General features: G+C 43.4%; 1 protein-coding gene across 1 annotated transcript in view; it reads left to right on the forward strand.

Annotated features, from left to right (window-relative positions):
- Positions 1 to 24,599, forward strand: part of col25a1 (collagen type XXV alpha 1 chain) — a 206,830-nt gene that overhangs the window by 81,977 nt on the left and 100,254 nt on the right. Inside the window, exons 6-7 of the mRNA XM_077229671.1 lie at positions 19,688 to 19,732; positions 21,143 to 21,169. Coding sequence (XP_077085786.1) covers positions 19,688 to 19,732; positions 21,143 to 21,169 — 72 coding nt within the window. The remainder of the gene's footprint in view (positions 1 to 19,687; positions 19,733 to 21,142; positions 21,170 to 24,599) is intronic.

The raw sequence follows: 24,599 nt of genomic DNA on the forward strand, positions 1-24,599 counted from the left end.
TGACGAGAAGAATCAGGGGTGACAAGGATAGGGGCTGAAACAAAGCGGCCTTTCAGTTTGGCGAACACAGCTTCGCCTGCGTCCGACCACCTGAACGTCGTTCTGGGGGAGGTCAAGGCAGTCAGAGGTGCGACTAGTTGGCTGAAGTTGCGAATAAAACGCCGGTAGAAGTTGGCGAACCCCAGAAACCTCTGCAGGGCCTTGCGGGAATCTGGGCTTGGCCACTCCACCACATGCTTAATCTTATCAGGGTCTATCCGCACTCCTTCAGACGACACAATGTAACCTGAGAAAGGGACAGACTGTGCATGAAAATCGCATTTCTCCGCCTTGACAAAAAGCCCATTCTTTAGCAACCTCTGAAGCACTCGTCGGACGTGTTGCACATGTTCCTGGAGAGAAGAAGAAAAAATCAATATGTGATCCAGGTAGACATATATGAACTGATCGATCATATCTCACAACACGTCATTGACCAGTGCCTGGAAAACTGCTGGGGAGTTGGACAGTCCGAACGGCATGACCAAATATTCAAAGTGCCCCCTGGGGGTGTTAAAAGCAGTTTTCCACTCATCCCCCTCCCTAATGCGAACCAAATGATAAGCGTTACGCAAATCCAATTTTGTGAAGATGGATGCTCCCTACAACCTCTCAAAAGCTGAAAACATCAAAGGCAAAGGATAGGTATTCTTTACCGTGATGTTGTTCAACCCTTGGTAATCAATGCAAGGTCGCAGAGAACCGTCCTTCTTCCCCACAAAAAAGAACCCCGCCCCCGCTGGAGAAGAGGAAGGGCAAATTAACTTGGTTGCTAGAGAATCAGAAATGTATTTCTACATAGCCTCTCTCTCTGGAATAGAGAGTGAATACAACTTGCCTTTAGGCGGAGACTTACCTGGCAGTAAATCTATAGCACAGTCATAGGGACGATCTGGTGGTAGAGAAGCAGCACGAGACTTAGTGAACACCTCCTTCAGGTCCAGGTACTCTGCGGGCACGTTAGACAGATCCCCTGCTTCCTCCTGCAACACAGGCACAAACGAACAGGCAGACACGAGACAAGACTTATGACACTCCTTGCTCCACTCCAGCACGGATCTGTGATGCCAGTCCACTCGGGGATTGTGTTGAATAAGCCATGGGTGTCCAAGGACGACGGGTGCCAGAGGTGAGTCCAGAATATAAAATGAAATTGTCTCGGAATGGTTGCCAGAAGTGATGAGGGTGATATCTTCAGTGGAAAGGGAAATAGTAGGTAGCTCTTGTCCATTAAGTGTGTGAACTGCGATCCTGTGAGTGAGTGGTTTGCAGGGAATCTGAAATCTTTGAGCAAAACTGTAGTCCATAAAATTACCTTCACCCCCAGAATCCAGAAGTGCTTGACAGACGTGCTGGTGGACTGACCATCTTAGTCTTACCGGGAGAAGCGTGGAGGTAGATTTAACAGCTGATGAGGTCTTCCTGGCGGAGATCCCACCCTATAGTAGCCTCAAGTTTACTACCGGGCTGGGCCTTTTACTGGGCAGTTGTAGGCAAAATGTCCCGAACCTCCACAATAAAGACAAAGACAAAGGCCCTGGGACCTCCGCCTCTCCCTCTCCTCCCGGGAAAGCCGAGCTCGACCCACCTTCATGGGCTCGGGATCGTAGCTGGGGCTGACCACGTCCCTGCCACTGGACCGAGGACCATCGATACCTCCGAAGGTACGGGTGGACTGAGCTCGACGTTCGACCCTGGACAAACGAGTGTCCACCCGCAGAGCCAGGTCAATCAGTCCATTCAGGGTGGTGGGTAGGTCCAGGGCGTAGATCTCCTTCTGGACGTGGTCAGCCAACCCATGCAGGAACATGTCCCACTGCGCCTCCTCATTCCAACTCAATAGAAAAATATGAGACTGATCTTCTCTCCTGTCGCAGCTCTGCCAGCGTTCTGGCTGCCTCTCGGCCAGAAACAGCCCGGTCAAACACCTTTCTCATCTCGGCGGCGAGGGCCTGGAACGCGGTACAGCATGGGTTTTGGTTCTCTCACACCGCCGTTCCCCATAGCGCCGCTTTCCCAGTCAGCAATGTTAACGCAAAGGCTACCTTAGCTTGTTCGGTGTTGAAAGTACGAAGTTGCAGTGCAAAGTACATAGAACAGCGGGTGATGAACGCTCTGCAGTGGGAGGGGTCTCCACCATAAGCCTCAGGTACTGGTAGGCGCGGTTCTGGCCGGGAGGGGCTCTCTGGTGGTGTGGGGGGAACGGCCGGTGTGGGCGGCGCACCGGGAACATGCAAGCGTTGGATCTGCTGGGTGAGCTCGGACACCTGCGTCACTAAGGCTTGTAATGCGTGACCCGTGTCGCCGATCTCTCTCTCCTAAGCGTCCATTCGCCGAATACTATGATGAATGAAATCCTCCAGGGATGACTGGGGCACACTCGCTGCTTCCATTTGATGGTCAGATCGTTCGGTCATGTCTGCTGGATGAAATACAGGAAGCAAAAGCGAGTTACTCTTTTAATAAATGAATAGTGGAACACAGTATAGCCGATGGTGAAGTGACGCAGGGACTTCGATGGTCAGGATCCGTGAAGAAGTGCAGTGAAGAGGTGACGATGAAACGACGATCCAAACCCACACAACAATGATGATGATGACGACGAAGAACAGGAACACCAGGCGGAACAGGACACAGGAACACCAACACCGAGGACATCAAGACAACAATCTGACAATGATGAGGAAACAGCGGTAAGTATATATGGAGTTGTGAGATTGATTACAGCTGGTGATGTGATGATGATCAGCTGGAGCGGATCAGGAATGCCAATCATTCACGCCCACACGCACGTGCACTCATACAACAACATAAACACGAGACTAGAAGAGACCAGAGAATACATCTACCGTGACAAATACTGGTTACCTACTTTCAGGGAACTGAGGTTACGTTAGTAACCGAGACGTTAAGCTGTAAACAATCCAATCCATTCCACCTTTATTTATAAAGCACTTTAAAAACACTGTTGACCAAAGTGCTGAACACAGTCTAAAAAAAAAACAATAACATACAACAGAAACACAAAAAAAAAACAATGAAAATAAATACAACAAAAAATACAAAGCTGAAAGTCAACCCTCAAACTGAGTTAAAAGCCAAAGAAAATAAATGAGTTTTTAGACGAGATTTAAAAACAGAAAAAGACTCAGTCAATCTGATGTGCAAAGGCAGCTCATTCCAGAGTCTTGGAGCTGCCACTGCAAACGCACGGTCGCCTCTAGATTTACGTCTGGTCTTGGGGACGAACAAAGGGGGGTGTAGGGCACGAACAGATTAGACAGGTACTGGGGGGCCAGGCCATGCAGACATTTAAAAACAAATAAAATAATTTTAAAATCAATACGAAAGTGCACAGGGAGCCAGTGGAGGGATTGGAGGATGGGTGAGATATGGGCAAATTTTCGAGTTCCCGTTAGAAGCCGTGCAGCTGCATTTTGAACTAATTGCAATCGAGCCATAAGTGATTTGCTAAGACCACTATAAACCGCATTACAATAATCTAAACGGGTAGTGATGAAAGCATGGGTTAAAATTTCAAAATCATGTCGAGATAAAACCAGATAGACTGGTTTTACTTTGACTAGTTGTCTCAGCTGAAAGAAGCTAGTCTTCACCACTGCACTAATCTGGCCATCAAGTTTTAAACAACCGTCCAGCTTGACTCCCAGGTTTGTAACCACAGGGCTAATGTCTCGGGTTAGACGACCCAGGTCAGCAGGAACCGCAACAGCTGAGTCACTAGGAGCAAATAACACAAGCTCATTTTTACTCTCATTTAAGTACAAAAAATTCATAGCCATCCATGCTTTCACTTCATTTAGACACTCTAAAAGAGTTTTTGACTGACTTAGCGGCACATATATTTGGCAGTCGTCAGTATAAAAATGGAACGAAAAATTGTGACTTCTAAAGATTAACCCAAGAGGCAGCAGGTAGATTGAAAAAAGTAGAGGCCCAAGGACAGACCCTTGAGGAACTCCGCACAACAGAGGAGCGGAAGAGGACACAGCATCACTGACCTGAACTGAAAAACTTCTGCCTTCCAAATAGGACATAATCCAGGCTAGGGCCAACCCCTTAATGCCCACATAGTTCTCAAACCGAGACAATAAAATTTGGTGGTCGACTGTATCGAATGCAGCCGTAAGGTCCAATAGCAGCAGAGCAACCGTATCACCAGAGTCTGAAGCCAGAAAAATGTCATTAAAAACCCTCAGCAGAGCTGTCTCAGTGCTGTGGGCTGACTTAAACCCAGACTGGAAAATTTCAGTTATACAATTATCGTTCAAAAATGTGCTCAGCTGCAAATAATCAACTTTCTCCATAATTTTGGAAAGCAAAGGGAGCTTAGAGATAGGCCGATAATTAGAGAGCTCCAGTCGGTCCAGACGAGGTTTCTTTAACAAAGGTTGAACTGCATGTTTAAAACTCATAGGTACAACTCCAGTAATTAAACTGACATTAACAATATCAAGTATGCAGGGCGCCACTGTAGAAAAAACCTCTTTAAAAAGACGAGGGGGAATCACTTCATTTGGGGAGCCAGTGATCTTCATTTGACCAATAATCTTTTCTAAAAAAGGCAAGTTAACAGGCTCAAACTGGTTCAAAACAGCAGAACAGGTTACAGAAATGCCAGAGTCATTCAAAGGTGGACCAATAAGGGCCCTAATACTCTCCACCTTGTGGATAAAAAAGTGAAGAAACTCCTCACACATTTTTGATGGGTTCTCCAAGCACTGTAATTGTAGGACATTAAGAACAGGTTTGAGGGTATTAAAAAGAACTCGAGGATTGTGACCATTTAAAGAAATAATTTTAGAAATAGGCTTGGTCTTTTCAGCTTTCACAATTTTTGATAAGAGCGCCAACTCTCTCCAAGTATCTGAAATGACACTTGGAGTTTATCCCTCTTCCACATTCTTTCCGCCCTTCTACACTAGCGTCTGGCAGCGCGGATGACATCGTTCAGCCATGGCTCAGGTCTCGATTTCGACAGCCTGGTTTTTACGGGGGCTACCGTGTCTAATGCTGCTTGACAAGTAGCATTAAAACCAGCGCATAGATCTTCAGCAGTTGTGTTAGGACTAAGAGAGGCACGATTTAGATTAAAAACAGTGAAAAATTTAGTAGCAGTGGAAGGGTTTACTATCCGACCACGGCGCACAGGAGCACTAGGTTTAACAACGACACAAGAGAGGGAGATTTCAAATACAACAGGCATATGATCAGTGAAAAAAGCATCACAGATTTCAAGATTAGAAACAGTTAAGCCATGAGTTAAAACCAGATCAAGACCACCACCTGCGTGGGGCCAGATACACACTGTACAAGATTAAAACACTCAATGACATTTAAAAAGGCTTTCGCCATTGGCTTTTCAGGACAGCATACGTGAATATTAAAGTCCCCTATAATAAGGAGGCAGTCATACATTGGCACAAACTCAGCCAAAAATTTAGAAAAGTCTGTGATGAAATCCTTGTTGTATTTGGGTGGCCTATATATGAGTGCGCACAGCACTGGAGATACACCGCTCAATTCAAACAAATTCACCTCAAAGGTGGCGAAGGATACAGCGAGTGCAAGCTGTTTACACTTAAAATTTGTTTTATAGACTGTTGCCAGTCCTCCTCCACGACCTGACATCCTCGGGGAGTTAAAGTACGAACAGTCAAACGGTAAAAGTTCACAAAAAGCACTCGACTCACCCACCGGAATCCACGTTTCCGTTATACAAAGAAAATCCAGATCACGCAACTCAGAGAAGTCCTTCAAGATGAACGTTTTGTTTGCTAGCGATCTAGCATTCACCAGGGCAAACCTAGCTGGATCCGGAGCCTTTGCAGCCAGTGTAGTCCGAGCAAGCGGCCGGAGATTCCACTGATCCACCCCGCGCCAGCGGAGATGAGGAGCCCGAACATGGCAAGCAGGGAGCCCCCCATCCATGCCAGCCACCGGAACCAAACAGGAGCCAATCAATGACATGCAGGCGGGTGCAATGGTGAATGAGAGGAGTGGGCGGGACAAAAAAAAGAAAAAAGAGAACAACTGAGAGGATGGCGGCGTCCGATCTCACCTGCTCTCTCCCTCTCCCTCCATCTCTCACGCCATTGATACACGGTGCGGTTGATGAGTAATAAGTTACCCTGCCACACATGACTCCACCGTTGTCATGGGATAGCAACACCCTCGTGACGGACATGTTCTATTAATTGGTGTACGGTCGGCACATACGTAACATGGACAATCCGAACCAAAAGGAATATTGAACTGAGCTTGGTCATGGAGTGTTGTTAAGTGTATTGTGCGAAACTGTTTCTCATTGACCTGAAAGTTACTGTTGTGTGAATTACATTCACAAGTATATACTGCTGTTATATTGCATATGAGGTTTATCTGCAGTGTATTTAGATACATGCTGATGTTGTTAAGTAAAACTTTCAAAGTGTTGTTGAGCCACTCTGATGAAGTGGATGTTAATACAAGGGTTTGACCATTTTATGATGGTTGCAGGTTGATAGGGAAACCATTCCTATACGTTTTACATTTGATTTATAAATATATATATATTTTTCTCTTTCTTTTTTTTCTTTGTAACTATTTTACTCAGTATTAGAATACTGTTACTCAGTATAATAAATAACCACTAATTTCACAACTTTTATACTACTGCTTTTACTGTGAAGTTTTTCCATCTTCCCTGAAGTAGGGGTGTCTTATCCTCTGTCTGTAAAGTATAGTAGGTAGGGGGAATACAAGTTACGTCACACACACTGAAAGTTAGGCTACTGATATTCTGCACTTTAGGTCCCCACCGTAACCTGTCCAAATCCTAAAGCCTAAGCTATTGTGCTTTACTGAGCGGGCAGAGTAGCCACGAGATTAATAGGCCTGGGGGTTAGGGACTTAGATCCTCTGATTTCCAGCCATTCAGGGAAGAGTGATTTACCCCTACGAAGCGGACGCAGGTCCCATCCGCTACATATTGGCCGTCAAGAACAGGATTGACTTTTTGTAGCTTTTTAGTTTATGCTCCATGGCTGAGATGGAAGAGTTAAGGAAGCAATTTAAGGATCTCCAGGAAACAGTTACAGCTCAGACAGCTAGGCTGGGGGAACAAGCGGCACTTCTTGATCAGGCCAGACAAGATTAGAGGGAGGCTCTGTTGATGGCTAAGACTGTAATCAAACAGCAGGCCAAGACCTCCACTTCTTTTTATATTCCAAGAGAGAGAAAATGTTCCGATTTCACCGGTAGCCCAGCACAAGGTGAACCATGCGTTGACGACTGGATAGCATCCATGAAGTCTAGTTTCAAGATAGCCAGGGTTCCAGAAGAAGATAAAATCAAGTTGCTCAGGCAGCACCTCAAGGGTGAGCCAAAACTGACAGTTACGTTTCTGTAATGTGAAGAAAATACTGATATCACAAAAGTCTTTGAAGTTCTGGAGAAAACAAATGGCAACAAGGTCCCTGTTGGTGCTCGCCTTAGAGAGTTTTATGACAGGAATCAAGGCCCAGGGGAAAAGATACATGCCTACGCTTATGATCTTCAGGAGAAACAGCGTAAGCTGAAACGGCGAGACCCGGAGCGAGTTCAAGATCCAGACAAAATGCTGAAAGAACAATTTGTACTTGGGCTAAGAGATGACTTCTTACGGCCTGAAACAAAGAGTCAGGAGAAAGCGCAACCAACGCTGTCTTTCTTTGACCTGATGCAAGCTGCCATCACGTGGTCGGAAGAAGAAGAAGAGGCCCCTACAGCTGCCAGAGGCCCAGTGCGAGGAGCAGTTAATGCAGCAGCTGCTGAAGAAGCCTCTTCTCCACTGACCCTGACATCACTATACGAAGCTATCCAAAACCTTGCTGCCCGCCAGGAGGAACTCTACAAAGCAGCTCATGGAAGGGAACAGGCTGCAATCCCCACTAGACCTGCTAGACCACCTCTAAGAGACGACGAAGGGCGACTCATTTGCCATATTCCTGCAATAAACCTGGTCACACGAGCCGCACATGTCGGCAGAGTAAACCGGCCGAGCATAGAGCAAGGATGGCAGCCGTTGCTACAAAAAAGTGTCAAGCCGAAAATGACACACAAAGCCCTAGTGGTTTGGTTTCAGCTGGCATTAAAGCTGTTACCCAGACCAAAGAGAGGGACTCAGCAACTTCTAGTGGTGCATTTGGGGAGTGCTTCACAATTGATGTTTGGATAGATGGTGTAAAGACCAGCTGCCTTTTAGACATTGGTTCCGAGGTCACTACTATTCCAGAGAGTTATTTCAGGGAACATTTCCAGGGGACCGAGTGCTGTCTGTCACCAGCTAAATGGGTTCGTCTAACAGCGGCTAATGGCCTTGAAATTCCAGTGGTCGGGTGTCTGGAGGTGGATATTGAGTGTATGGGCAGGATGTTGAAGGGGCGGTGTGTTTTTGTGTTGAAAGACAGTTGCACCGGCAAGAAGGAAATGGGAAAACCACCCGGCATTCTGGGAATGAACGTAATCGGAGAGCTCAATGGCTTCCTGGCGGATTTCAAGGGTATTAAGAAGCTGGACCGAGGTACTCCACAGCCAGGCCATGCCAGCTTACACCGTATACTGGCCACCATGGAAGAGGAGGAACGGTGTGTGGGCCCAAACGGACGGATAGGGTTCATAAAAGTCGCAGGGAAGCAGGCTGTCACCATTCCCCCGTTCAGTGAAAAGGTGATCGAAGGTCGCTGTAGGATACCACCCAGAGCAACATGCAAAGTGGTGGTGGAGGTGTCGGCTAGTGCCAGTCTCCCTCGTGGTCTACTGGTGGCAAATGTTCTGGCCCAGGCTACTCAGGGGAAGGTCCCAGTGCGCATACTCAACTCAAGTGAGAAGACCATCACATTGTTCCCAAGATGCAGAGTGGCAGAGTTGAGTAAACCCAATGTGATCGTACCAAGGGAAGTAGTGTCCGTGGAGGAGGTGAATGGAGAAGTGTACGTGAGGAAGGGCAGCCGTGGAGAGGTCGAGTCAGTAGAGGGGGATGGAACACTGTCTGTTCCGGTACACGCAAATCTCGAGGGTCTGACGCCACCTCAGGTGCAAAAGCTCAACAATCTTCTCAAGAAACACAGATTAAGCAAAGGCACCGGCATATACCTTCACACATATTTCAAGAGTTTAACCCTCTGATGTCTAAGGTGTTTTTGGGGTCCTTGAGATGTTTTGACATGCCCTGACATTTGTGCTTTTTTCAGTTGCTTATAAACATCAGAGGTGTCAAGTAACGAAGTACAAATACTTCGTTACATTACTTAAGTAGAAATTTTGGGTATCTATACTTTACTTGAGTAATTATTTTTCAGCCGACTTTTTACTTCTACTCCTTACATTTTCACGCAATTATCTGTACTTTCTACTCCTTACATTTTATAAATAGCCTCGTTACTCCTATTTCATTTCGGCTTGTTTTCTTTTCGGGTTGTCATCGTTCAAAAAATGGCCAATTACACAAACGTTTAATAGATCTGAGTCCCGCCTCCTGAACACACATCGCTAAACTGATTGGCTTTGTGTTTTCTTTCTAACTTGTGAGAGGCTGTTACATTTGGTTGTGTGAAGCGGCAAATCTCATCCGAAGGAATTAAGAAACCTAGATTCGGTAAGTGACGGAGAAATCAACAGTTTTCTGCTCAAGAATACGGGGCAAATCGCGTCAAATATTGATTTGGGGACAGCCGTTTTTACAATAGTACTGTAAGACAATCGCGGGATAAGTGGCAAACATAATCGAGTGTGTGTGTGTGTGTGTGTGTGTGTGAGAGAGAGAGAGAGAGAGAGAGTGTCTGTGTCTGTGTGTGTGTGTGTGTGTGTGTGTGTGAGAGAGAGAGAGAGAGAAAGAGAGAGAGAGAGAGAGAGAGAGAGAGAGTGTGTGTGTGTGTGTGTGTGTGTGTGTGTGTGTGAGAGAGAGAGAGAGAGAGAGAGAAAGAGAGAGAGAGTGTGTGTGTGTGAGAGAGAGAGAGAGAGAGAGAGAGAGAGAGAGAGAGAGAGAGAGAGAGAGAGTGTGTGTGTGTGTGTGTGTGTGTGTAACCCTACATTATAGGATCAAAATATCCCCATAAAGATAGCAATATCCGAAATCCTTGTCGGGATTTTTTTAAAATTTTATTTGAAAACGGCTTATAAATCAGACTAAGTGATGTTTTTTGAAAATGCAGAAAGTTATCTGTGACAGGGTTAGTGTATGGGGGTAGAATACACAGTTTGTACAGTATAAAAATCATTGTCTGTGGAAAGTCCCTATAAAACATGAAAAAATAACATTGCTTGGTCTGTTGAAATGAGAGGCCTGTTTGATCAAGTTGAACCCTTGTCATCCCAGTCTCATCAGCTGGACTGAAAGAAGTTTCAGTGCACTTAGGACGCTGAAAACATGTCTCAGAGCAATGGTCACAATGACACAATGACACTTGACAGTATTGCTGTGTGTCGTGTCCAACAGGACAAACTTGACAGTATTGATGCAAAACATATGCCAACAGTAAATTTCTGTTAAAGGGATAAGTTCACTTATTTAAAAATGAAAATTCTGTCATCATTTACTCACTCTCAAGTTGTTTCAAACCAGATTCTTTCTTCTGCTGAACACAAAAGAAGATATTTTGAAGAATGTCGATAACCAAACAGTTGATGATAGCCATTGACTTCCATAGTATTTTTTCTTTTCCTACAATGGAGGTCAATGGCTACAATCAACTGTTTGGTTATCGACATTCTTCAAAATATCTTCTTTTGTGTTCAGCAGAAGAAAGAGACTGGTTTGAAACAACTTGAGAGTAGTAGACTAAATGATTTTTGTTTTTGGGTGAACTCTATCCTTTTAATGAAAGATGCCGATGTGTTTGGCTTCTTTAAAAAGCAAGGAACAAGACAGTATTGCACTATTGCATTGCACTATAAACGGAGTAAAGTTAAGTCTCTGTTAAACTGACTCCTTGTCTTTATTAGTTACCTGTAACATTACAGAATTAATGAATTAACGTATTTGTTAAGGTCAATATAGACTAAAAACCTTAATACATTATCCTATTAATTTCCTGATTCCTCCACTTCTGTGGATGTCCCCAGTCCCCACCAATCTCAAAATCAAACCTACGCCCTTAAAGAGAAGTATAAACATATACCATTTCGATGATAACATGCCTCTGAAGTTTGACTTTTTGCACCATTACAATACTTATAGGCAACTAGTCATCATATATTCCTCTCCATGAAACACGTGTTAATGCTCAGTAGTACACACAAATGGTTCTTTAATGTATTTGCATTTTACTAAAATGGAAATTGGACTGAAATTCTTTTTCTATGGGCATATATGCGGCTGAAACAGGTAGTTCATCCCAAATTTTTCAACATTAACATTTTAATATAACGTTATAGTCATGGCCTTTAGAAACATGTTGTTTTGAGGAGGTGGTAGTGGAGCGGCCCCTGTGGAGCGGCCTAAGCTTTTGTCCTTAATGGCATTTTTTTTCTTTGCATTACTTTTACTTTTATACTTTAAGTAGTTTTGAAACCAGTTACTTTTACACTTTTACTTGAGTAAAAAGCTTGAGTTGATACTTCAACTTCTACAGAAGTCTTTTTAAACCCTAGTATCTATACTTCTACTTGAGTAACGAATGTGAATACTTTTGACACCTCTGATAAACATATTAATTGCAAAGGTGTAATTACTCTATATTTAGCACAAACAGGGCTACCATAATATGTGAGCAAGATGTATGTACATTTTTGTATTTTTGAGAGAATATTGTTTATGCATGGTTATTGAAAAAACTAAAACTTAAAGTGTCTGAAGTAAGGCCACAAAACACATACTAAATATGTGTCCACAAGACTTTTGACTAATGGGTGTTGTTGCCTAGAATTTTTGCTTCAAATGATCTGAAAATCATCCTGCCTAATCATTTACACAAAATAATACATTGATTTAAATTTTATCAGACACCTTTTGTTTGGAAAGGCAATATGCGTGGAGGCGTGTTCACACCTGAGAAGACAAAGGCCGGATAATGTGCCAGCTGCATATTAATGAGCCTTTCACACAGCTGTGTCACTGGCTACCAAAGAATACGACCTCAGACAAAATAAATTATATATATATATATATATATATATATATATATATATATATATATATATATATATATATATATATATATATATATAATAACCCTGTAAAATGTACCAGAAGTGCTGGTAGTTTCATTTCGAGGAGCAACGGATCCAGCTGATGTAGTAAGTCATTTATTCTTAAGTGCTTTGTTCTAATCGTGATGTCTGTAAACCGCAAAAAGACTGTTTAAATATGAATTGCGTGTCTATGTGTAGGCTAAATGATGACTGAACAGCACAGACGCCCGCACGTTTACTACAGTTATACAGCGCGTGTCTGTGCCGTTCATTCACTCTCGGCACTCGTTCATTGTTGCTTATATATATATATATATATATATATATATATATATATATATATATATATATATATATTACAATTAGAAATTGTAACCAATTACAAATATGTTACAATTACAACAACAATTACAATTTTAACAATATTTCAAGTGTATTCTTTCTTTGTAAAAAGTATACATTTTTTCATACGTATTAAAAAAGGTAAAAGTTTCATTGGTTTGAATATTGGAACAAACACTCACTTACATCTTAGTTGATAATTCAATATAGCCTACCTACTTTATTTTTGATAAAACATCCCATACTATAGTATATGTAACATATGAGCAGAAATTGGCGAACAAAAGCCTATTTAATGTGACAGTAGTCTTTTTTACAGTCAAAACTTTATAATCTATCCAAAACTAATCACGAAATATTGTCTAAACATGCATATTTAGTCTATAACATATCGTGTTTATGATATTATATTAGCATGTTAATTTGCAGTTTGTTGCTTATACAGACATTTTATTTCAACATATTTCAGTCTATTTTTACTCATCTTAGTAGGATAGCAATATAGTTTGGATGTGTTCATGTACATGTTTACTAATGTAGGTGCGAGAGTGAATGAACGGCACAGACACACGCTGTATAACTGTAGTAAACGCGCGGGCATCTGTGCTGTTCATTCATCATTTAGCCTACACACATTCATATGTAAACAGTCTTTTTGCGGTTTACAGACATCGCGATTAGAACAAAGCACTTGAGAATAAATGACTTACTACATCAGCTGGATCCGTTGCTCCTCGAAATGAAACTACCAGCACTTCTGGTACATTTTCCAGGGTTATTAGATAGTATTATTCCTCACAGCGTAGGGATACGCTGTGTACACAGCGGTAGTAAGATACTTACTAAACTTGATCTGTTTTATAATCCAGCTGGTGGGCGTTGGCATGTTTGAATGGCTTGCCTTAGATCATTTGCGTTTGAATACCGCACGCTCTCCGTGGGCGTGGCACATTAACGCGTAACTAGGTATAATGAGCTGGAAAGAAAAAGACTGGCATCTCTCTCTTTTCATACAGATTACATAAACTGAGAATATTTGTTTTTTATATAAATTAATTCATTTAAAAGAAGAGAGTTCAAGCTTCATTATGGAAAAACACTTGTGCCTGTATGACAAGTATTTGCGGAATTACAGTTAATTTTCGGACGCGTTTCAGAATGGACTTCACTGACAGAGAGAAGGCAAAACTAGCATCATGTTTATTTTTCTTTATTTGACTAAAAGCACAATACTTTGTTTATATTGTGAGTATACACAAAAAAAATAAACACTTAACAGGATCGAATGATGTATAACACTAACACATAAGATTAAAATCAACAGAGTATTTTGAGTCTCTTTTGCACTGATAAGAAAAAAAGCGAGACTATCGGACCGGCGCGATATCAGACCTCATAGGGTTAAGAAACACGTGCAGGACTTGGTCGCACAGGGGGTACTCAAAGAAAGCTGCAGCCCGTGGGTCTCCCCTGCAGTAATTGTCATTAAGCCAGACCAATCTGTATGGTTCTGTTGCGATTACCGTAAGCTGAACAGTGTCAAGTTGAAGGATGCCTACCCGCTCCCGAGGGTTGAGGAGTCCTTGGATGCCCTTGGAAAGGCGAAGCTCTTCTCGTCGCTAGATTTGACAGCAGGCTATTTTCAGGTGGCTGTTCATGAAGACGATCAGGAGAAAACGTCTGTTACCACCCCGTTTGGCCTATATCAGTGGACTAGAATGCCGTTTGGTCTTTGCAATGCCCCTGCCTCATTTCAGAGGCTAATGGAGGTAGTCCTAGGTGATCTGCCATTTGACGTGTTACTGATATACCTGGGCGATTTACTGGTCTTTTCCAGCGATTTTGATAGCCACTGTGAGAAACTGGACGTAGAATTCACTCGTCTGATGGAACATGGGCTTAAGCTTAAACCGAGCAAGTGTTTCCTGCTAAAGTCAGAAGTTAAATTATTGGGCCATATTGTTTCTGCGGAGGGTGTCCAAGTGGACATGGAAAAGGTCAAAGCACTCTGTGACTGGCCGGTGCCCAGGAGTACAAAAGATGTGCGGCAAGTGGTGGGGTTTATGTCATATTACAGGCGTTTCGTCCCGAACTTCGCCCAGTTAGCAAAGCCGTTACATTCTCTAATGGGAAAGGGCAAGAAAGAGAGTGGAGGCCAGTCTGTTCCCTTTGTGTGGAGTAGAGAGTGTCAAGAGGCCTTTGATAAGCTAAGAGAGCACCTTATGTCATCTCCGGTACTTGCTTAACCTGACTTTTCACTCCCTTTCACCCTTACCACCGATGGGAGCCTTCTTGGGTTAGGTGTAGTGCTCAGCCAGCGGCAAAAGGGGGTGGAGCGCGTGGTCGGCTTTGCTAGTCGAGGCCTCCGGGGTTCTGAGCGGAATGACAAAAACTATAGTGCATTTAAGCTCGAGTTACTAGCCCTTAAATGGGGAATAACAGAAAAATTCCGGGACTTCTTAATGTACTCTAGATTTGTGGTGGTGACCGATCATAATCCTCTGCGCTATCTCGAAACAGCTAACCTCAGGGCGGTGGAGCAGAGGTGGGTCGCCCAGTTAGCGGAATATGATTTTGAAGTGCATTATAAGCCAGGGAGGGAGAACACAAATGCGTACGTGCTGTCTCGGCTCCCTCGAGCACAGGAGCCTGAGGTCAGCGACACTGATTAAGACTTTCTGGTCATTCAGGCTGAGGAAGTGCGTGCCTGTCTATGGCCTGGACAGAAGACAAATGCAAGAAAGCCTAGTGTGCAGCTAGCTACACACACCAGATGCTGGATAGTTACTGGATATAGCTGGGAGGATCTTCAGCAACTTCAGGCAGAGGATCCTGTCGTGGGCCCTATAGCAAGGGCAACGAAATGTAACGCATGGCCCAATAAGAACCAGTTACGGGAAATGGCTCCAGAGAAAAAAACTGGCATCACAACGGGATCGACTGAGCATCCGTCATGGTGTCCTATTTCGTAGCATTTGTGACCCCAGAGATGGTGAGGAGGTACACCAGTTGGTATTACCAGAGGCTCTGCGGAAACATGTGTTCAGTATGGAACATGAGCATGGGGGTCATTTTAGTCAGAAGGGTACACTTGCACGTATGACACGCAGTTTTTACTGGCCCTCAATGAGCAGAGACGTACATGAGTGGGTGAAGCAGTGTAAGCGTTGTGCACTTGCCAAAGATATATTTCCAGCTATCCAAGCCCCATTGACATGCACTAATGTGACTACACCTCTGGAGGTACTGGCCATGGATTATACCCGATTAGAGGTCTTTTAGTCTGCTAAAACCACAGCCAGGGCCATCGTCAAACACTGGTTTGTGTATTATGGCTGCCCCTCTAGGCTTCACTCAGACCAGGGGCGCAGCTTTGAAGCCAGTGCCATCAAAGAACTCTGTCGTATCTATGGCATCTCCAAGAGTCGTACAAGCCCATATCACCCCCAGGGCAACACACAATGCGAGCGATTCAATAGAACGATGCATGATATGCTCTGAACTTTGACGCCAGAGAGTAAACGCAATTGGAAGGAGTATCTTACTGAGCTTGTGATGGCTTATAACAGTCATGTTCACAACAGGATACTCACTATTCTATCTCCTCTTCGGGCGAGATGCACGACTGCCTCAGGACATTCTGGGGGGAAGAGACTTGGAGCCCAGTGACATTGACAACCTCGATGATTGGGTCCTCGACCACCACGAGAGGCTGAAAGCGGCAGCAGAGGCGGCTGGGGACGCCGCTCAGGATGTGTCGCAGCGACGCAAACGGCTCTACGATCGAAAGTCACGCACTGCACTTGTCAGATCGGGGGATCGAGTACTGCTAAGGAACCATCGACCAAGGGGAAGGAACAAGATCCAAGACAAGTTGGAGACAGAGCCATATTTAGTCTTCACGGTCAGGCCCGAAACTGGGGGGCCGTCAGAAGTAGTGCACCGAAATCAGATGAAGCATTGCACCTTTCAGACACCTATTAGAGAAGCAGTTGCTCCCAGGCACAAGAGAGCTACATCTGGTTCAGACACTGACCTTGTTGGGTTAGTTTGCATTCCTCATACCCATCACAATGCACCAACACCAGGCGAGAGTATAGGGGCTAGTCAAGGGGAGCTGCGGGATGTTGAGCCAGAGGCAGTCTTGGGTGGTAGCCTGGGGGAGGTATCTGATCATTAAAGTGGAGGAGCCTCTAATGCTAGCTCTGGGGAGGGGTCTGTTGTGGGGAGTTTAGTTGAGGATGCAGATAACTCAGAGTCAGATAATGAGTCTGTAATAGTGAGACGCCCACAGAGGAACACTAGGGGTCAGTTACCTGTTATATATCGGGAGGGGTATGTTCTGAAGTGAGCTCCTTTTCCTTTATGTTTTGTTTTTTTATGTGATTTTGTTTTACACTAACGAAAGTCTAAAAGAAATGAATGCATGTGTACTTCTGTTCTGGATGTATTGATGTTATACATATAATACATATATACTAATAATAGGAACATGCACTGTGGTTTAGCAAGGGACTCAAACAGTGAAGTCTATTATGTGGCAGGGTTTGGAAGGGGGGGGGATGTAGGTGTACACCCAGAGTGTGCACATAATTCTTGACATGTAGCCCCCACGATAACATGAAGAAATCCCCCAGAATATTCTCAACCAATCGCACACAGGACCTTGGATATAAAATCGGCCAATCAATGACCTGCAGGCGTGTGCACTGGTGAATGAGAGGAGAGGAGAGGGCAGGACAAAAAAAAAGAAAAAAGAGAACAACAGAGAGGATGGCGGCGTCCGAAGAGGTCCCATACTGACGGAGATTTCGGTATGATAATTCAGTAAATAACAGTTTAGCTCTTAGTTATTGCGTGTGCTACACGTTTTGGTCTGAGCTACGGAACAGTTACGGTTTGAGTGGCGTGTGTAAGAGCGGAAGACTTCACGCCATCTGTACTGAAAATTAATCCGTCGTCATATCATCAACAAGTATAGTTTGCATAGAGGCAAACGTTCTCGCTAGGAAGTGCAAAGTGTTGATTATTTAGTTATACTACTAGCTCGTCACCAACGTTGGAAGCTTGTCTCGCAAGGGAAGGAAGACAACCAGCCAGTTCACTGCTATAGCCCGGGACGTGTGTGTGGCTCATCTCACCTGCTCTCTCCCTCTCCCACCAGCTCTCAGGCCATTGATATATGGTGCGGTTGATGAGTATTAAGTTACCCTGCCACACATGACTCCACCATTGTCACGGGATAGCAACACCCTCGTGACGGACATGTTCTATTAATTGGTGTACAGTCGGCACGTACGTAACGTGGACAATCCGAACCAAAAGGAACATTAAACTGAGGTTGGTCATGGAGTGTTGTTAAGTGTATTGTGCGAAACTTTTTCTCATTGACCTGAAAGTTACTGTTGTGTGAATTACATTCACAAGTATATACTGCTGTTATTTGCATATGAGGTTTATCTGCAGTGTATTTAGATACATGTTGATGTTGTTAAGTAAAACTTTCAAAGTGTTGTTGAGCCACTCTGGGGAAGTGGATGTTAATACAAGGGTTTGAACATTGTATGATGGTTGCAGGTTGATAGGGAAACCATTCCTATAGGTTTTACATTTGATTTATAAAAATATATTATTTTTTCTCTTTCTTTTTTTTCTTTGTAACTATTTTACTCAGTATTAGAATACTGTTACTTAGTATAATACATAACCACTAATTTCTCGACTTTTATACTACTGCTTTTACTGTGAAGTTTTTCCATCTTCCCTGAAGTAGGGGTGTCTCATCCTCTGTCTGTAAAGTACAGTATAGTAGGTAGGGGGAATACAAGTTACGTCACACACACTGACAGTTAGGGTACTGATATTCTGCACTTTAGGTCTCCACTGTGACCTGTCCAAATCCTAAAGCCTAAACTATTGTGCTTTACTGAGCAGGCAGAGTAGCCACGAGATTAATAGGCCTGGGGGTTAGGGACTTAGATCCTCTGATTTCTTGCCATTCAGGGAAGAGTGATTTACCCCTACTAAGCGGACGTAGGTCCCGGCCGCTACATCTAGACATGCACACTGAGAGCATGTAAACACAAGAGGGTTTTATGTCTGCGTTTACTGTACAGTACATGGTGCTGACTAATCATCTTTGTCAGCCACTAGACCAGACCTGCTTTGCTGCTGACAGTGTTACATGCTTTATTCAGGCACTGTTGACTAGGTAAATGACGCCACATTTTGTGAGTTATAATGCCTAGCAAAACAATTTAACATCCCGGTTAATATGTTATTTGACAGTGTTAGAGAAAAACTAACTAATAGTTATGCTACTAACTTAACTACTTTTTTTCAGAAACTTGGAAATTTCTAGTTTCTATATCTTAATATCTCATTTATTTAAAATATATGTGACCCGTGCTGCAGTGGATAATTTCGAGCTACAGGCAAAACAAGTGAAAAAAGGTAGATTTTAAGGTATTCATAAAATTAGTTCATTAAGCCTTCGTCTAGCGATCCCAATGCTCCAAATTTAACATCTAAAAGTATCTTCATTTGTATGTTTTCTGAGAGGAGTACCATTCCTTGGTCCATGAAAAATGATCTTACTCTGGGTGACTGATAGATCCGATGCGTACATACGGCTCAGACAGCGCACAACCCCGATATACACACACAGAATTACAGCTTTTCAAAATATCTGTCCTGGCGAGTATTCACGCAAATATTATCTGTCTTATGTGAGCGTTTGGTTAACTGTTGGGGAAAAACATCTGATGTGTAACATTATTGTAGGTCCATGCGGTACAGTAGGTCATAGGCTGTCTGTCTGTTTCATTAATGTTAATCAAACAATTGTGGTATAATGGAAGACAAAATTGAATATATATTTAGCCTATAGATGTGAAATATTTGGTTTTGACTTGGTGTATGCCAAATTTGGTGTTATTACCAGGGATTTTAAGATATGGTTGCTAGATGATTTTGTTTTGGAAACCTTCAGAAAACTTTAAGTCGATTTTTTTCAAAATTGACTTTGCTGATTCTATTGGCTTCAAACTAAAATTCAATTGGCAGTCATTTTTTGTCTCAAAATTTGCAAACACGGGTCATATATCTAAAGACAATTTGTACATTTCACTTGTAGGGTTCCAATGGGCCACCTGGTTTTCCAGGTATCGATGGAATAAAGGTAAGATAACAGATATCTTTATTTGTTTTACATTTCAATCAAAAATGTATTTTTTTGAATACACAATACATTTCCTATGTTTGCCTTTATTCGCTTTTAATTTTCAGGAATAACACATACTTAGTTGGCTGGGGAAAGAATATTGTCATAATGAATAAAATTGCCTTGTCCAATAATCATCTGAAACAAAGCTAAATTTACCATTTCCGTGAAGTATTACACTGGTATTATCATTATTATAGTGAAACATTGAGCCAGATTATGAATCTATTCACTGCAGAGTCATGAGTCATTTCTTTGGTTTAAAATCTGAACTTGAAGAGTGTATGTTTTTAAATTTGACCAAGGATGCTAGCTGTGAGGCCAAAACTTATTTCAATTTCAAATACAGCATAATAGGTTGTGTTGGAAAAAGGTTTTGTTGTAAAAATATTTCCATGTTGCTCATATAGGGGAATGAGGGAAGCTGATGCATACCAGTCTTGTAATCTTCTCAAGCATTTAGAAATTCATTAAAACTGAAGGGTGTGCATTAATTGGAAACAGAGTAAGACTGTTTTCCGGTGGTTCTAAATGTTGGATGCCAGGTCTCATGTAATAGCTCTCAGATGCACTGCAGTTATAAAACAGTCCAAGGCTCCTTTAAATGCAATCTAGTTCATCATGGAGACAGTTAATTCAGTAAATGTCTTTATTTTATAAAGTAATCGAGGGGTGTTGGTGGGGATGTTTTTTATCCTTGTGTAAGAAGTCACATGACTCTTTTTAAAGAAATGGGCTGAATAGATCACTGTGTGTTCTGTTATTTGTAGGGAGATATGGGTACGCCAGGATTAGATTTCATCAGAGCATGAGATTGATTATAGAAAATATCTATACTCATTACAAGTTCCATTTAGATAATGGCTAAAAAATTTTTTAAATCAGTAGATTATCTCATTATTAGAAGTCAAATATCAACTATCATGGCCATATCATTTAATATCATAAAGTGCACATTTGATCTTTAAAAAGTTATATGCCCATGTCCTTACATGGGCATATAACTTTTTAAAGATCAAATGTGCACTTTATGATATTAAATGATATGGCCATGATAGTTGATATTTATAGATGATCTGTTGTGTTTTCAGTGTATGTATTAGGCCTAAAGCTGTTCTGGGAGTGAGTAATGTTTATTTTAAATGGATAAATTCCATGTTCATTACCCCACAGGTCATGTACAGTAAGATGTAAGTAAGATGGCATGTACAGTAAAGTACAGGGCATCTGTAACACGAGCCTCATATCTTAAATGAAAATGAATTTAACCCCAGATGTGATCTGATCAAGCTGGACTCTTTGGTACACCCTAGTCCTTGAGTTTCTAGTCTTTATATATTTAACGCTGCTTAATTTATTTTCCATCAGGGTGACAGAGGTGAACAGGGTGAGAAGGTAAAACATGTTTTTACTCAAAATTATAATATGTCAGAGGTGTTTTGTTATGCATGTTTTTGATTTCTGGGGATCAGCATAATTCTGTTGCTTCAATATATGGAAAAACATATTTTTTCTATTTTTTTGGTAGAGCAACATAAAAATAATATTATCCCCAAAGCTTTCAGTATTAAAATCAGTGATTAAGGAATGGAAGAGTAAAGCTTTTAAAATGTCTCAGGTTACTTGACTGTAACCCTGTTCCCTGAAAAAGCGAGAACAAGATACTGCGCTTGATTTAAGCGCTATAGGAAAACGTCTTCGTTTGAGCAGTTGTGAACACATGTGGCAAACACGCCAAAGAATTTGGCTTAAATAACTTCTGATTATGACCTCATCGGAATGCACATGTCAGAGGCTATAAATAGACATGTGGCAGGTGCACTCATCAATCATTTTGTCTGAAGAACGTCCTAAACACGGCCTCAGTGCTGTAATGAAGCGCAGCATCTCGTTCCCAGTTTTTCAGGGAACAGGGTTACAGTCAAGTAACCCAAGACGTTCCCTTTCAAAAGCTACTCTCAAGGGCCTCAGACATGAGCTTGGGAAGTCGACATCTAAGGACATGTGAGCTCAGAGTAACATGAACATCCAAACTATAAAATAGAATAAATGTGTGCGGAGAGGACCAGCCTGCCACATCACAAATCCCCTGTTAGAATGAGCCCTAACGCCTAGAGGCAAAGTTTGAACGCGCGCCTTAAAAGCTAGGGTGATGGCATCCAATGTGGCATAGTCTGCTTTGTGGCGGCCACCCCCCGGTCACGGCCCCCATACCAAATTAACATCTGCTCTGATTTATGCTACTGACTAGTGCGGTGGACGTAAATCTGAAGAGCACAAACTGAACACAGAAAGTGAAGTCTCTCCTGCTCCAGGATCAGAAGCATGACCAGGGCTGACTCTATTGGTTCAAATGGGTTATTGACTAGTCTTTCAAGGACCACGGCTAAGTACCATGATGGAACTTTGACTCTGAAGGGAGCCCTCAGTTGCCTAGCCCACGAATAAAGCGGGCGATCAGAAGGGGTTTACCCACTAAAACCCCGTCAATCAGATCATGGCAAGTTGCAATTGGCAGCCACAAATACTCTGAGAGTAGAAGGACGTACCTGCTGACAGCTTCTCCTGCAGAAACTCCAGCATTGAAACAATCTGGCTGTGGACTGGGTCTGCACGATGTATAGTGCACCACCTTTCAAAGACGCGGCACTTAAAGGCGTACATTCTTCTGGTGGAGGGAGCCCTAGCACTCAGAATGGTCTGTAATACATCCGCTGGAAGTCCAGCATCTCTTAGCCGGTCCCACTCAAGTCCAAACATGAAGATTCCGTAGCTCGGGCCGGGGATGGAATATTGTCCCCTGCGCCTGAGACAGGAGATCTCTCCTGTTAGGGTATCGACCAGGCCGAGCCGTCGAGGCAAGATACTATTTCTGGGAACCAGATTCTGGTCGCCCATCGAGGCGCTATCAGCAAGAGGCATGACCCTTATTGACGGACCTTGGCCAGGATTCCTGGGAGCAGAGCGATCGGTGGAAAAATGCATGGGCCATGTCATCCAGACCCAGGGGGGCTAGAGAAGTCAGCGAAAAGTAAAGGGGACATTGTTTCTTGTGAAGCGAAGAGGTCCATCGTAAAATCTTAAAATCCCCATTGTGTGAACTCCCGTCTTGACAATAAATCTGCTCCCACATTCATGCTTTCGGGATTGTGAATCGCCCTTAGGGAAAGGAACTTGTCCTGAGCCCAAAGCAGAAGATGCTCCGCAAGTTTGTTCAAACTGCGCAAACGCAGTCTACCCTGGCAATTTATATAAGTGACTACCGCAGTGTTGTCCACACACACCAGGACATGGTAGCCTCTTAACTGGTGAAGGAAGTACTTCAGGGTCAGAAATACAGCCCTCAATTCAAGGCAATTGATGTGCCAATCGAAGATGACAGCCTCTCCAGACCCCTTGGGCTGGACCGCCATGTAAGAGCTCACCCCAGCCCGTCAGGGAAGTGTCTGTTGTTTAATCCTGCCACTAACGACTAATTTTCTAACGATTAATTTTTCGACTAATTTTTCGATTAGTCGACTAATTTCATTGTGTCCATTTTATTTAAAATATGCACAAAGGGGGGGAGAGGATAGCAGACTAACCAGCAGGGCTGGAGTAGTGGAGACCACGGCGTTGAAACACGGAGGACGGCGTGCAAACTGTATTCTGTAGCCCTTTGTATGGTTTTAAGAGCCCAATGAAGATATGTCTGGCAGTAGTTTCCACTCTGCCAACTTCTCCGAAAGGGGCACTAATTTTGACACAGTGTCTTGTGACGCAACGTCTTGATGGAGGAATGGTAAATATCCCGTGTCCTGGGGAAAGGCAGGAAGCAACTGAATATTTAACATTTCGCTGGAAACCACTGCCGCCCGAAACACCAACGTGAATGTTGTTCAACATGGCTAGATTGGGAGTGCTCACTTTTTAAGTGACGATAAGCTCCCAAGAGAGATAGCCCACGAGTGTTTCTTCCAACAGGGGCATCATTGTATAACCACGTGTTCTTGCACCCACTATAATCGAATAAGTAGACGTCGAGGGCACAAAGACACATGAAGAAAGGGAGAGACCATCGCTGAGAACTGTCCCCATGGCCACCGGACAGAAATCTGCTCTAACTTCGAGCGCTTGCTCTTTCTCCTGTGGCCAATCTGGCTGCAATCTGGCCAGTGCACGAGTGACCACCTCGAGTAACTCCTCATGCACGTTATCATTTTGGGAGGAGCACTCAAACGTGGCGTTCCCTTTCAAGGGAACTCGAGCTGCGTTTGAGACGCGGTGGGAACGCTCTGCGTGATACGTCATGAAGCACGTGTAAAATCAGTCCAATGGAAGCCCGCTACGACATAGGTGACGTCATTGACCAGGAAACTATAAAGCACCCTTGAAATCAGACCGCGACAGCTTCTGCAACTTCATCAAGCGCTCTCTGTATATCTGTCCTTGTCTATTTATTGTTGTCTGTCAAGCCCCTTATATATATATATATATATATATATATATATATATATATATCACCATGGCGAGCAAGCAGAGTTATAAGCGTTGTGTTGTTCCCTGCCCTCGTTATATCACGGGTGGGGACACACACCGTATGTGTATTGCTTGTTTGGGAGTGGAGCATGCCCAGTCAGTCCTCGAGGGGGCTGATTGTGAGCATTGCATGAGTTTGTCTATGAAAACTCTCCGCTCTCGCCGGGCGTTCTTTGAGGAGGACGGTTCGGTTCGCGCTCCCCGAGGTGCGGGTCCCGCTGCTGCCGAGGCACATCGTCGGCTTTCATCTTGGGGTTCGCAGATGGACCTAGTAGCGGGGTTTGAGACGGGCCCCGCCCTTTCTCAG

Source organism: Siphateles boraxobius, unplaced genomic scaffold (genome assembly GCF_051911475.1).
Source record: "Siphateles boraxobius isolate OS27281-9 unplaced genomic scaffold, OSU_SipBor_1 130, whole genome shotgun sequence".
NCBI lineage: Eukaryota > Metazoa > Chordata > Actinopteri > Cypriniformes > Leuciscidae > Siphateles > Siphateles boraxobius.